The following is a 13,053-nucleotide window of genomic DNA, read 5'->3' on the forward strand; positions in this document are numbered from 1 at the left end:
TTTTAGGTGTTTTATTTGTATTTTATTGAGTTAAAGAAAGAAAGAAAGAAAGAAAGAAAGAAAGAAAGAAAGAAAAAAGAAAGAAAGAAAGACTTTTAATTTAGCCCAAATACTGTGGAAAGACTTTTATTTTGAAGCGTGGGATTTGACAATAAAGCAGTGTTCGGACAGTAGACGGAACATTGGGCTTTTACTTGTTTTGCAGTTCAGTTCCTTTAGTAAAGCTGTTGTTGCTTTGTTTTAGGTGGTTTATTTATATTCTGTACAATTAAAGAAAAAAGAAAGAAAGACTTTAATTTAGACCAAAAGCTGCGGGAAAACTTTTATTTTGAAGCGTGGGGTTTGACGATAAAGCAGTGTTTGGACAGTAGACGGAACATTGGGCTTTTACTTGTTTTGCAGTTCAGTTATTTTGGCAAAGTTGTTGTTTTGTTTTTAGGTGTTTTATTTGTATTTTATTGAGTTAAAGAAAGAAAGAAAGAAAGAAAGAAAGAAAGAAAAAGACTTTTAATTTAGCCCAAATACTGCAGAAATACTTTTATTTTGAAGCGTGGGATATGACAATTTTGACAAGTTTGTTTTACAGTTACTTTAGTAAAGCTGTTGTTGCTTTGTTTTTAGGTGTTTTATTTGTATTTTGTCGAGTTAAAGAAAAAAAGAAAAACTAATTTAGCCCAAACACTGTGGAAAGACGTTTATTTTGAAGCGTGGGATTTGACAATAAAGCAGTGTTCGGACGGTAGACGGAACATTGGGCTTTTACTTGTTTTGCAGTTCAGTTATTTTGGTAAAATTGTTGTTTTGTTTTTAGGTGTTTTATTTGTATTTTATTGCGTTAAAGAAAGAAAGAAAGAAAGAAAGAAAGAAAGAAAGAAAGAAAGAAAGACTTTTAATTTAGCCCAAATACTGCGGAAAGACTTTTATTTTGAAGCGTGGGATTTGACGATAAAGCAGTGTTCGGACAGTAGACGGAACATTGGGCTTTTACTTGTTTTGCAGTTCAGTTATTTTGGTAAAATTGTTGTTTTGTTTTTAGGTGTTTTATTTGTATTTTATTGAGTTAAAGAAAGAAAGAAAGAAAGAAAGAAAGAAAGAAAGAAAGAAAGACTTTTAATTTAGCCCAAATACTGCGGAAAGACTTTTATTTTGAAGCGTGGGATTTGACGATAAAGCAGTGTTCGGACAGTAGACGGAACATTGGGCTTTTACTTGTTTTGCAGTTCAGTTCCTTTAGTAAAGCTGTTGTTGTTTTGTTTTTAGGTGTTTTATTTGTATTTTGTCGAGTTAAAGAAAGGAGTAAACTTGCTAGGCGGTTTGTAATTTATCGGTTAGTGAGCTCGGAGGCTGAACAGTGCTGAGCGCAGTGAAAATGGAGGACTATAACAGGCCGTCGTCTTACCTCGATGATCCCCCGAACAGCCGACTGTTTCTGGTCACCAGCAAATCCATCACGGAGGACACTATCCGGGAGCGGTTTTCCCCCTTCGGGGAAATCCAGGACATCTGGGTGGTAAAAGACAAACATACGAAAGAGTCGAAAGGAGTTTCTTTTGTGAAATTTGCCCGGTCCTCACAGGCCTGTACCGCCATGGAGGAAATGCATGGCAAGTGTCTGGCTGAAGGAACCAAACCCATTAAGGTGTGTTCAGGACAGTGCTTTTCTCTCTGTTATTGCATTCTTTTTTTTTTCTTTCCTCCAGACCAGTGAAGTGTTTCACTCAAATTGTGACCGGAAGTGTGTTTCTATTTCTATGAATAGTTTGTTTAAAAAAAAAAACAACAACACAGTTGTCGTTCTCATCAGACCGTCTGGTCTCTTTGCTTGGACAGGTTTTCATCGCCCAGTCCAGATCTTCTGGGAGCCACAGAGACGTGGAGGATGAGGAGCTGACCCGAATCTTTGTCATGATTCCCAAAACATTTACTGAAGATGACCTGAAGGAGACCTTCAAGGTATAACAATAACATCGTGTAAAGATATGACCTTTTTTTATAATTATTATTTCTTATTAGGACATTTGGGGACAGTACGGTGGTGTAGTGGTTAGCACTGTCCCCTCACAGGAAGAAGGTTCTGGGTTCGACGGGGCCTTTCTGTGTGGAGTTTGCATGTTCTCTCCACGTCTGTGTGGGTTTCCTCCGGGTGTTCCGGTTTCCCCCACAGTCCAAAGACATGCTGTTAGGTTAACTGGCTATTCTAAATTGCCCGTAGGTCTGAGTGTGCGTGTGTACGAGTGCGCAGGAAGGAACCAGCCAAGGAACTGCCGCAGTTCTGGCCAAGTCAACCAAACACGGTTCGCCTCCAAACAGATGGATTTTACTGGTGAAAAATGCACACAGTTCAGCGTGCACCAGTGTCCAAAAAAGTAGTCCCTTTTACTGGTACAAAAACATCTCATCTCATTATCTCTAGCCGCTTTATCCTGTTCTACAGGGTCGCAGGCAAGCTGGAGCCTATCCCAGCTGACTACAGGCGAAAGGTGGGGTACACCCTGGACAAGTCGCCAGGTCATCACAGGGCTGACACATAGACACAGACAACCGTTCACACTCACACCTACGGTCAATTTAGAGTCACCAGTTAACCTAACCTGCATGTCTTTGGACTGTGGGGGAAACCGGAGCACCCGGAGGAAACCCACGCGGACACGGGGAGAACATGCAAACTCCACACAGAAAGGCCCTCGCCGGCCACGGGGCTCGAACCCGGACCTTCTTGCTGTGAGGCAACAGTGCTAACCACTACACCACCGTGCCGCCGGTACAAAAACTTTTTTTTTAAAATGCAAGCAGTAGTTCAAGACAAGTTTGCACTGTTTTAATGTTATAAAGTCAAAAGAAGTGAGCATACCATTAGTGGAAGTGAAAGACTACCGTTTTCATTGCCAAGTCGTATAGACAGTCCTTGCCATATGTGGCACTTCATTGCATTACATTAATGGCATTTAGCAGATGCTCTTATCCAGAGCCACACACCCAGAGCAGCCTGGGGAGCATATGAGGGTTAGGTACCTTGTTCAGGGGCACTTCAGTCATTCATGCTGGTCCAGGGAATTGAACTGGCAACCATTTGGTACCAAAGCTGCTTCACTAACCTTTAGACCAGGGGTGGGCAATTATTTTTTCCATGGGGCCACATGAGAAACAGAAAATTTTGTGGAGGGCCGGACCAAAAGGCTGAACTAAATTCTGCATAATATATTAATTGTATTTCTTTATATAAAGCAATAAATAACATTGTTTTTACAAGCTGCTAAGACTAGTAAGAGTATGGAAAAAAAACGAGGTTGCCTGACAAAAAATGTCATTTATTCAATCAAATTTTCCAAAACAATGGTTAACAAAATGTGAATGTTTGCACCTTTTTTTTTTTTCAGTCAAATTCACCCCAAAACACAATAAAGACATCACAATATTGTCTTTCTACTCCAAATATCAAGCAAGATGCATCATATTATAATAATGATGCCCACATTTGTAGTCTAATCACCTCATTTGGTGTTTTTCAGTTTTTTTATTTGTTCACTGAGAGAAATCTAGTCTCTGTTGGTCTTTAACGAGTGCATCAGAGTCAGGTTGAATGTCTGAGGTGGAGATGCGAAGCACAGCTGACAGATGATCATCAGTCGATTCGGTGTAGGTATCAGATCTACAGATCGGCTCGGGCTCCGGCTGGTGACGTCACACTATGTGATTGGCTGGACCGTTTGAAGGATGACGTACAAGTTTGTGGTTGGTCTGGACAAATTACGGAAGTAGTTATCGCGGGATTAGGTTTCGTGGGATTTCATGTCATGTTCATGTCGCGCGCATTGCGTTTTTTTGAACACAACTTCAAAATAAAAGCAATGCACATTCAGTCCATGCATGAGGTAAAATTAGAAAATACGTTTATTTTGTAATTTCTAATTAACCTTACGTGGGCCAGTCAGAATGAACCAAAGGGCCAGATGTGGCCCGCGGGCCGTAAAATACCCAGGTCTGCTTTAGACCATGGCTTCCCCCACTTCACATAATTTTTATACTTAATTTTTATAGTCTTTGTCATGCATCTGAATTGAATTGAATTAAATTAAAATTAAACTTTCTTCAACTTGGGAGGGGTCAAACTCTCATAAAACCATGTCACAGCTGTGTGGATTTTTACTCCTCATGTCATTTCACTGAAGAGATGAATCAGGTGCTTTGAACAGATAAATAGCCAATTGGCTTATTTGTGATTTATTGATTTTTACATATAGTCTACTAACCCCTCTATGAAAAACAATGCATTTCTTACGAAAGATTGATTGATTAATAACTACTTTATCCTGGGCAGGGTTGTCAGTGTATCACAGGGCTAGGCCATACCACCATGACTTGTGATAAATTAAGGTGAAGTAAAAATTATGCTGTATCATGATAAATTTTTCATGCTGTCTTTTTAATTCTTCCACTTGTCCTCTCATTCTTTCACTAATGACAGGTCTATGGTGATATAGAGTATGCCATCGTCATAAAAAATAAATCTACAGGGGAGAGTAAGGGCTTGGGCTACGTCAGGTATCACAAACCCTCTCAGGCTGCCAAGGCTATAGAGAACTGTGACAAAAGTAAGTGGCATGATTGTGCTCCTCCTTTGTACACCAAACCATGATGAGAAATTTGAGCATGTATAAAGCATTTTCATGTATTATTTTGTGTCTGTCTAGCATTCAGAGCCATTCTTGCTGAACCAAGGACGAAAAATGCACCGGCCGACAATGACTATTTCAGCAACCAAAGATCAGATCATGTAGCAAATGAGCCAGGCTTAAGTTCCTACCCATTTGGTATGTGTTAAATCCTAGAGTATTGCAGTTTCCCTGTTATTCATAGTCGGCGACTTCCATATTTGAAGTTTAATAGATTGGTAACACTAATGGATCTAACATTTGTGCATTTTGTGTTTCTTCTTGTTGTGAACATATTGTCTGTCACTCTCAGAAAATACTTGAAATGTAAACCACGTTTCCATTAACCTTCTGAATGCACAAATTGAAATTGCAAAAAGAGAGTAATGGAAACGTGTGAATTTTGGAAAAGTAAAAACACCCCTCAAATATTGCTATGTTTTTATGCTCGCGTGAGGTGATTTTTTTTTTTCAGACGAGTCAATAAAGCAATATGTCGCAAAATTGAAATGGAAACACATTTTTTGCATTTAAGTTACATGACGTTAAGAGCAAATGGAAACGCTACCTTTCTGAAAAAAACGCTCTATCACAATGAGAGAACCCAGCTTTAATGCCATCACTGAATGGAAACACAAACCATTTGCAGTTGTTTTATTGAAAATTATCGATTCTATTTAGTGCAAAACTGCAGCTATAGACATGTTTGTGTTCTTACTTATGCATTAAAACAAACATGACGTTGCCTGCTGTTAGAGAAAGCATAGGATTTATATCATTAAAAAAAAATTTATAGGGAATATTGAATTTTAATCCTGACTTGTTTTGTTCCACTTATACCACAGCAAGGTTTTTTTTTTTTTTTAAATAAATAGTAACTTTTTTCTATAGTGAAACATCTTTGAAACGGTCCTCTACAGCTTTACCTTTGACTGTTGCATAGAGTTTGCTTTCATACATGGTAAAATCTCATTCTTCTTATAGAAAGCTTCATTACAGCAACAGTTAACACATTTCGTTAAATTGTTAGACTTGAATCATAGAATTGATACCATATTGGAATGAGCATATTAACGTAAACGTGATTTGAATTGCAGCTTTCACTGCTGTTAAAGCTGTGCTACTATAGAAACTCCTAACTAGTCAGTATTGAGAATTCAGCAGTGCTGTGGTATAAACTGGACCGATTGGACAACAAGGGACGTTCCAAGAGTGCTTTTATGATCTTTAGTATAATAGCACCGGAATATTTTACTGTAAACTTTGCAGCAAGACTTTATACAAAGTGAATACAAAAGTGTGTGTGTGTGTGTGTGTGTGTGTGTGTGTGTGTGTGCTGCAGCTGCAGAGTCTAGTTGTTACAGTGCTGGAGACGGATGGAACTCTGACTTGATAACTCGGTGCCTGATGGTGTCATCGCGTGCGCCTGTCGCACAGGAGCAGATTTATAACCTGTTTGATCTGATCCCAGGAATGGAGTACTGTGAAATGCAGAGGGACCAATATGGTTTCAGTAAAGGTAATCTAGACCACCCCGACTACAACACTGTCCTCAACCAGTGCAGGGCAGACAGTTTCAATCTCGTTTAAAATATTTGTATATTTTTGCATCTGTACATCTAATTGCCATCAGTATGAAATGTAAAATCCTTGGGATGTAGTTGATCCCTTCTCATAATGTAGTTGTTTATTTAAGACTTATTAATTTACAGTGAGCTCCAGAATTACTGACAGCCTTGAAAAGATGGGTAAAAGGTATTTGTGGTTCATTAGTTTAAAGGAACAGTCCACCGTACTTCCATAATGAAATATGCTCTTATCTGAATTGAGACGAGCTGCTCCGTACCTCTCCGAGCTTTGCGCGACCTCCCAGTCAGTCAGACGCGCTGTCACTCCTGTTAGCAATGTAGCTAGGCTCAGTATGGCCAATGGTATTTTTTGGGGCTGTAGTTAGATGCGACCAAACTCTTCCGCGTTTTTCCTGTTTACATAGGTTTATATGACCAGTGATATGAAACAAGTTCAGTTGCACAAATTGAAACGTGGCGATTTTCTATGCTATGGAAAGTCCGCACTATAATGACAGGCGTACTAACACCTTCTGCGCGCTTCGACTGCGCATTGATATCTGAGCTCCGTATCAATGCACTGCCGAAGCGCGCAGAAGGTGTTAGTACGCCTGTCATTATAGTGCGGACTTTCCATAGCATAGAAAATCGCCACGTTTCAATTTGTGCAACTGAACTTGTTTCATATCACTGGTCATATAAACCTATGTAAACAGGAAAAACGCGGAAGAGTTTGGTCGCATCTAACTACAGCCCCAAAAAATACCATTGGCCATACTGAGCCTAGCTACATTGCTAACAGGAGTGACAGCGCGTCTGACTGACTGGGAGGTCGCGCAAAGCTCGGAGAGGTACGGAGCAGCTCGTCTCAATTCAGATAAGAGCATATTTCATTATGGAAGTACGGTGGACTGTTCCTTTAACATTCGAAAATATGATCGTCTTTAACAAATTTAAATTTCTACATATAAAATTATTTTTTTACACAAATATGTACAGTACTGTGCAAAAGTATTAGGAACCCTACTGTCTGTGTGTGTATGTGTGTATATATATATATAATAATTTTTATTTTATTTTTTTTTCATACAAACTGTTCTAGATTTCTATTTTATGACTTCTACATTATCAGGTCAATACAAAAACATTTTAGAGTGACAAATATTCGTTTTCCAGCACAAAATTAAATGTTGTAGAAGCAGCTTATTACATAAGAGACCACTTTTCAGATTAAAAAAAAGAAAGCATAATGAAGGCTACTGGGTTTTGCTGCAAAATTAAGAAGCAAGCGTTACAAAGTGTCCAGAAGAACTGTGGCTGGTTCTGTAAGATGCTCAGTAAAACCTACAGCTCATTTCCTTATAAAACTGCACACATTGTACTTGAGACTGCCTTTTTAAAAAAATAATAATAATAATAATTAAATAAAGCAAAGGGTCGTCTCACACCAAACATTGACTTTGCTTAGTTTATTATGGCTTAGTGCTGTTTGTTGTATTTGTTTTAATATTGAAACATTTAATTTCATTATTTTAAAGCCATTTTTGGTCTTCAGCATTTCTCTACATGTGCTTAAGACTTTTGTACAATACTGTGTGTGTGTGTGTGTGTGTGTGTGTGTGTGTGTGTGTGTGTGATATTTTATTTATATATGTAGACACACAAATATTTTTGCAAATGTCTGCCTACATTCGTGATGAGATTTGAGACTAGACAGTAAAGTCTAATCAGTACAGAGTTATTTTTGTTGAATGTGTGTTTGTTGCTAAATGTTTTTCTCCTCTGGTTCCAAAGTCACAGTAGCATCTAGCGAACTCCAAATTTTGTTGGCATGGAGTTGGTAGTAATTACTGTATTTGGCAGTTATTTTGGACTGACAGTACATTTTATTTTTGAAATATTATTTTAGGGAAAGCTAATAATCTTTGTTGTTCACAGGCCAGGCTATGATTCGGTACAGTAATCTGGGTTCGGCTGTGTATGCTAAAGAAAAACTGAATGGTTTTGAGTATCCACCTGGAAACAGACTTTCTGTCACTTTCATTGATGATGGAGAGGACAGGACCAGGTAGAGACCAGCTCTGAGCTCTTATTATCCATCTTAATTTTTAGTTTACCTCATGTGTACCTTTTCATACAGTAATAGTCTTGCTTGGACACCCCTACTCATTCATAGGGTTTTCTGTATTTTGACTATTTTCTACACTGCAGCACAGCACTGAAAGTATCAAACTATGAAACAACATATGGAACATATCTGGAATTATGTGGTAAACAAAAAAAAAAAAAGTGTTTAAAAAAACAGGATATGTTTATTTTAGATTCTTCAAAGTAGCCAGTGTTTACCTTGATGATGCTTTTCACACTATTGGCATTATCTTAACCAGCTTCATGAGGTAGTCGCCTGGAATGCTTTTCAATTAACAGCTGTGCCTCGTCAAAAGCTACTTAATGGAAAATTAAACAGTAAATAATAAATACAGTAAATAACCATGTTTCAGAACTGTAGTAATCCATATTATGTTGAGAACTGCTCAGCTAAGTAAAGAGAAATGACAGCCAAGCCAAGAACCCTTTGTCACGCATACACTCAAGCACAGACTTAAGCACCTAGTGAAATTTAACCCATCTGAAGCAGTGAACACGCACACAAACAAGTGAGCATTGGGTGCACACATACCCAGAGCAGTGGGCAGCTATGCCTTGGGAGCAGTTGGGGGTTAGGTGCCTTGCTCAAGGGCACTTCAGCCCAACCTCAGACCATGACTGCCCCATGTTAACCTAAGTGCATGTCTCTGGACTGTGCGGGAAACCGGAGGAAACCCATGCAGACACTGGGAGAACATGCAAACTCCACACAGAAAGGCTCCCGTCAGCCACTGGGCTCAAACCCAAAACCTTCTTGCTCTGAGGCGGCAGTGCTAACCACTACACCATTGTACCACCCAGCCATCATTATGTTTTAGACATGAAGTGAGTTTTTTTGTTTGTTTGTTTTTTAAATAAAAATAAGGAAAAACCATTGAATTAAAAGGTGTGTCCAAACTTTTGACTAATTTAATATATGATAAATTTGCACAGGATTCAGCACTTTAATATTGTGCGATTTCTTCTCTCAGCCCAGTAGGGAAGATGGCCATGCAGTTGGTTGCAGCCCAGATGATGTCGATGGTATGGAACGGCCCCTCTGGAGCTCAATTAATGAAGACCACAGCAGTAAGCAGCACTCTTTTTAAATACCACTCTGGGAGAAGTGAAGCATGATGGAGCAACTAGTATGAGTGTATAATTGCAGTATCGCCGTAATCAAACCCAAGTTTGATTAACTAAGTCACTTCAAAATCCCAATTAGGAGCTGCAGAAACGGGCCGCTTATCTTGAGAGTTGACATAATGGTTTTCACATAATAGTACTTTCCGCATAAAATGTAAAATTAGGTCTGTTTTCAGTGTTCTGTTAGTGAGCATATTGTAGTTCTGGAACTACTGTGGCACAATATTGGTAGCTCCAAATTAGGACTAAATAACTGGTTTATTGTTAAAAGCTGCATAATGTGATGACCTCCTCTAATGAGCTGAATGAAATTTGTCTGCAGGGTTATGCGACACCGTCAATGCCCCAGAAGCCTCGTGTTCAGACAGATGTTGTCCTCCCCTCTCACAAGAAGCTGGCTTCTCCTGACAGTGTGGTCAAAGAGAGGCTTTTTGTCATCTTCAACCCCTCACCACTGCCAGTGGACATACTGGAAGATGTGTTCTGGTGAGTGCTGTGATGTTCACACAGTTTAAATTTTTTTCCACCTTGCAGATTGCTTTGGTTTCACGGAAAACAAACGCCGTATTGTGTAAAAATTAGGCCAGGAAAAAAAACCTATATTTTCTAAAATGTGTGTACTTCTGGACATGGTTCTCTTCACGCTTCATTACGTGGATCAAGATTTCCTTCTACTTACAGGGACACAAACAGCGCGCCTTTTGGCGGATGCCGCCTTTTTCACGGCTGAATCGTGCAGATCCGTTTTTTTTTTTTTTTGGGGGGGGGGGGGGGGGGGGGCGTTGGAGTGTCTGAATGATTTCATCAAAGTAAATTCTGTATTAAAATTACTAAATGAGCAAATGCCATTACAGTCCATGAAACATAGGAAGTATAAGTATGAGAAGAAAACAGTAAATCAGAAAGCTGCGCGCATTTGCGCAGCTTCCGCGCAAACGTGCGCAGCTTTCTGATTTACTGTTTTCTTCTCATACTTCCTATGTTTCATGGACTGTAACAGCATTTGCTTATTTAGTAATTTTAATACAGAATTTACTTTGATGAAATCATTCAGACACTCCAACGCCCCCCCCCCCCCCCCCCCCCCCCTAAAAAAAAATCGGATCTGCACGATTCAGCCGTGAAAAAGGCGGCATCCGCCAAAAGGCGCACGGTTTGCATCCCTGTATTTTTGAAGCATTAATGATGTCCATCCGTTAACCTTGATTTTTGCAGAAGATGGGTTTTATTAGATTAGTACAGTTGTTTAGTAGACTGAATCTTTTTTTGCTTTCCGGTAACCGTGAATGAACATGCAGGTTTGTTTTCTCGCCGCAGTCGTTTTGGCTCTTTAGTGGAGGTGTTCCTGGTGCCAGGCCGGAATGTTGGCTACATTAAATATGCAGACCGAAAGCATGCAAATGACGCCATGGCAACACTTCATGGCAGAGTGGTAAACGGTGTGAAAATGAAGGTCATGCTTGCTGATCCACCTAGAGAGGAGTCTCACAAGAGGCAGAGAACTTACTGATGCAGCTTCCAAATTAGAGAAGGTAAGTCACAACTCCTGGTAAGGCATCACCTTTAATCCAATCCCATCATCTGGCTCACTGAGGAACCTCAGCGTGCAGGTGTTTATCAATATTGAGTTACTCTAATAAGACATAGTTACAATTTAAAAAAAACGCTCAAAATAACACGTCATCCTTTCATTAAAGCTATTTACGTGAGAAAAATTGTGTACAGTTTTAATCATTCCTAGCTTATCATGGCTTTTTAAACTCTGATTTTTAATGTTGACTCTTGTACATTGATTTTAAATTAGTGTGCTTGTAATCAAGTACCATTCTCTCTCACTCATGCCTTCAATTCCGCTCAAGATCAAGCATAAAGAAAGCCTATTTATCTTTTGCAGGTCTGATAAGCACTCAACCTCAATTCTGTGCTAATGATTTTTATCTCCTCACTTATCAGTTACTGAATGGAAGATGAAATTGGATTGTTATGCAAAAAAAAGTGATTTTCTTGATGGGGATTCCATAATCTGATTTTATTTATTTACCATGAGGTTTTTCACCTTTTTATATGACATTGTGTTTTTTTTTTTTTTGTTTTTTTTTTGGGGGGGGGTGTCTCTCGAGTCTGTTTCTTCAAATTCCATAGACAAAAAAAAGGGACTACTGTCAAAGTAACATTCACTAATCTGTGCAAGCCTTCTAAGGTAGGGGACAAGATATATATAATTTTTTTTTTTTTTTTTTCCTGGGCTGATCAAGGACACCAAAAACCGATATTTGGACCTAAAATTCATTTACCATAATTTTGATGTTTGAAGATTTTTGAAGAATTCAGTTCTTAGAACGTACATTTAAACATTGTTCATTGAATGTTTAAACATTTTATAAAAATCAAGTGCTTTGAATAAAACTATGCAAAAGGTATACCGATGACAGTTGTCATCACAAGATGTGTGTGCTTGAGAGAGTGAGTGAAAATATGCTCCTTCATTCCTGACTTTCTCACAAACACCAAAAGGCATATTTGGATTTACTTGACACATTGTCCACATTACTACCAATCCAATAATGCTGTGGGCGGGACATTGGCCCAGACTATGGAAGTGTGGTCTTTTTTGCATCAGATATGCACATGCGTAACAAACACTTTTATCGGCAAAGAAACAAGTGTAAGTAGCGATTCTGAAAATCGAGAAAAAAAAATGCTGAATATCGGCTGTGATTTATCGTTCGGGCCGATTTCGGTCGACCCCCTACCTTAAGGCACGCTTGATGGATGAAGCTTGACAAATACATGTCTGTATTCATTCACACACAGGAAGCAGGTCTCGCAGCAGGGTGTTCTTGTGTAACTGGTTATGCTGTCTTTGTTCCTACAGAGTGTAAGTGACATGACGCATGACCTCGACATGACTGGACGGATTTTTACGATGACACGACCTCATAGCTACGGACAGTGACTACCGTACATATTGTGATGTTTTCCTTTGAGGATGAACGCTACGTCTCCTTTAATTCTGTGTTCTTTTCGTATCTGTAATTCTGAAAGGCACCTTTTAAATGGTGTAAAATTCTAAAGACTGTGAAGACAAAGCTTAAGTTGACAGAACTCACACAGACACTAGACAATTAATTGCTGTATGCAGGTTTGTGTTTCATGTAAATGGTCTTGCTACTAATAAAAAAAAAAAAATCCACCTGAATTGCTTTGTGGTTTTTTTTTTTGCCCCCCTCCACCTAAAATTGTTACTCCTAAGCATTAATAATTGTATAAGTATGATCAAGGTCATTCCACAACGTTGCAAGGTTTTGCGCATATTCAGAGCACAGATTAGACTGAATGGATAAACCTTAGTTTACTTCTTGGGTGTTATACTGAAGGAGTAAAGTGATGTGTATCCATATTCGTTCACTGGATTTATGACGTTATTAATTTGTTATTATTTAGTGATTATTTTCTAAACTAATAAAATTGTAATAGTTTGAGAATTCTTACAGATTAAAAAAAAAAAGTCTCAATTTGGCAATGAGCATTTTATTTATTTGGCACATGACGGTCATGAT

At 38.8% G+C, this 13,053-nt stretch overlaps 1 protein-coding gene across 1 annotated transcript; it reads left to right on the forward strand.

Annotated features, from left to right (window-relative positions):
- Nucleotides 1-1,137: 1,137 nt before the first annotated feature.
- On the forward strand, nucleotides 1,138-12,686 carry rbm45 (RNA binding motif protein 45). Its single transcript, XM_060930048.1, has 10 exons — nucleotides 1,138-1,639; nucleotides 1,831-1,953; nucleotides 4,466-4,592; nucleotides 4,692-4,811; nucleotides 5,995-6,171; nucleotides 8,159-8,288; nucleotides 9,340-9,436; nucleotides 9,816-9,979; nucleotides 10,811-11,025; nucleotides 12,369-12,686. The coding sequence occupies exons 1-9, from the start codon at nucleotides 1,370-1,372 to the stop codon at nucleotides 11,001-11,003; spliced, it is 1,401 nt and encodes a 466-aa protein (XP_060786031.1). The 5' UTR covers nucleotides 1,138-1,369; the 3' UTR covers nucleotides 11,004-11,025; nucleotides 12,369-12,686.
- Nucleotides 12,687-13,053: the final 367 nt, after the last annotated feature.

This window comes from Neoarius graeffei, chromosome 9 (assembly GCF_027579695.1).
Source record: "Neoarius graeffei isolate fNeoGra1 chromosome 9, fNeoGra1.pri, whole genome shotgun sequence".
NCBI classification, from domain to species: domain Eukaryota; kingdom Metazoa; phylum Chordata; class Actinopteri; order Siluriformes; family Ariidae; genus Neoarius; species Neoarius graeffei.

Excerpts from the sequence above, each read along its gene's own strand:
- rbm45 (XM_060930048.1), top strand. The coding sequence starts at position 1,370 with ATGGAGGACTATAACAGGCCGTCGTCTTACCTCGATGATCCCCCGAAC. Across the intron at positions 1,640-1,830 it reads AAGGAACCAAACCCATTAAG|GTTTTCATCGCCCAGTCCAG; the intron begins GTGTGTTCAGGA and ends TTGCTTGGACAG. Across the intron at positions 1,954-4,465 it reads ACCTGAAGGAGACCTTCAAG|GTCTATGGTGATATAGAGTA; the intron begins GTATAACAATAA and ends CACTAATGACAG.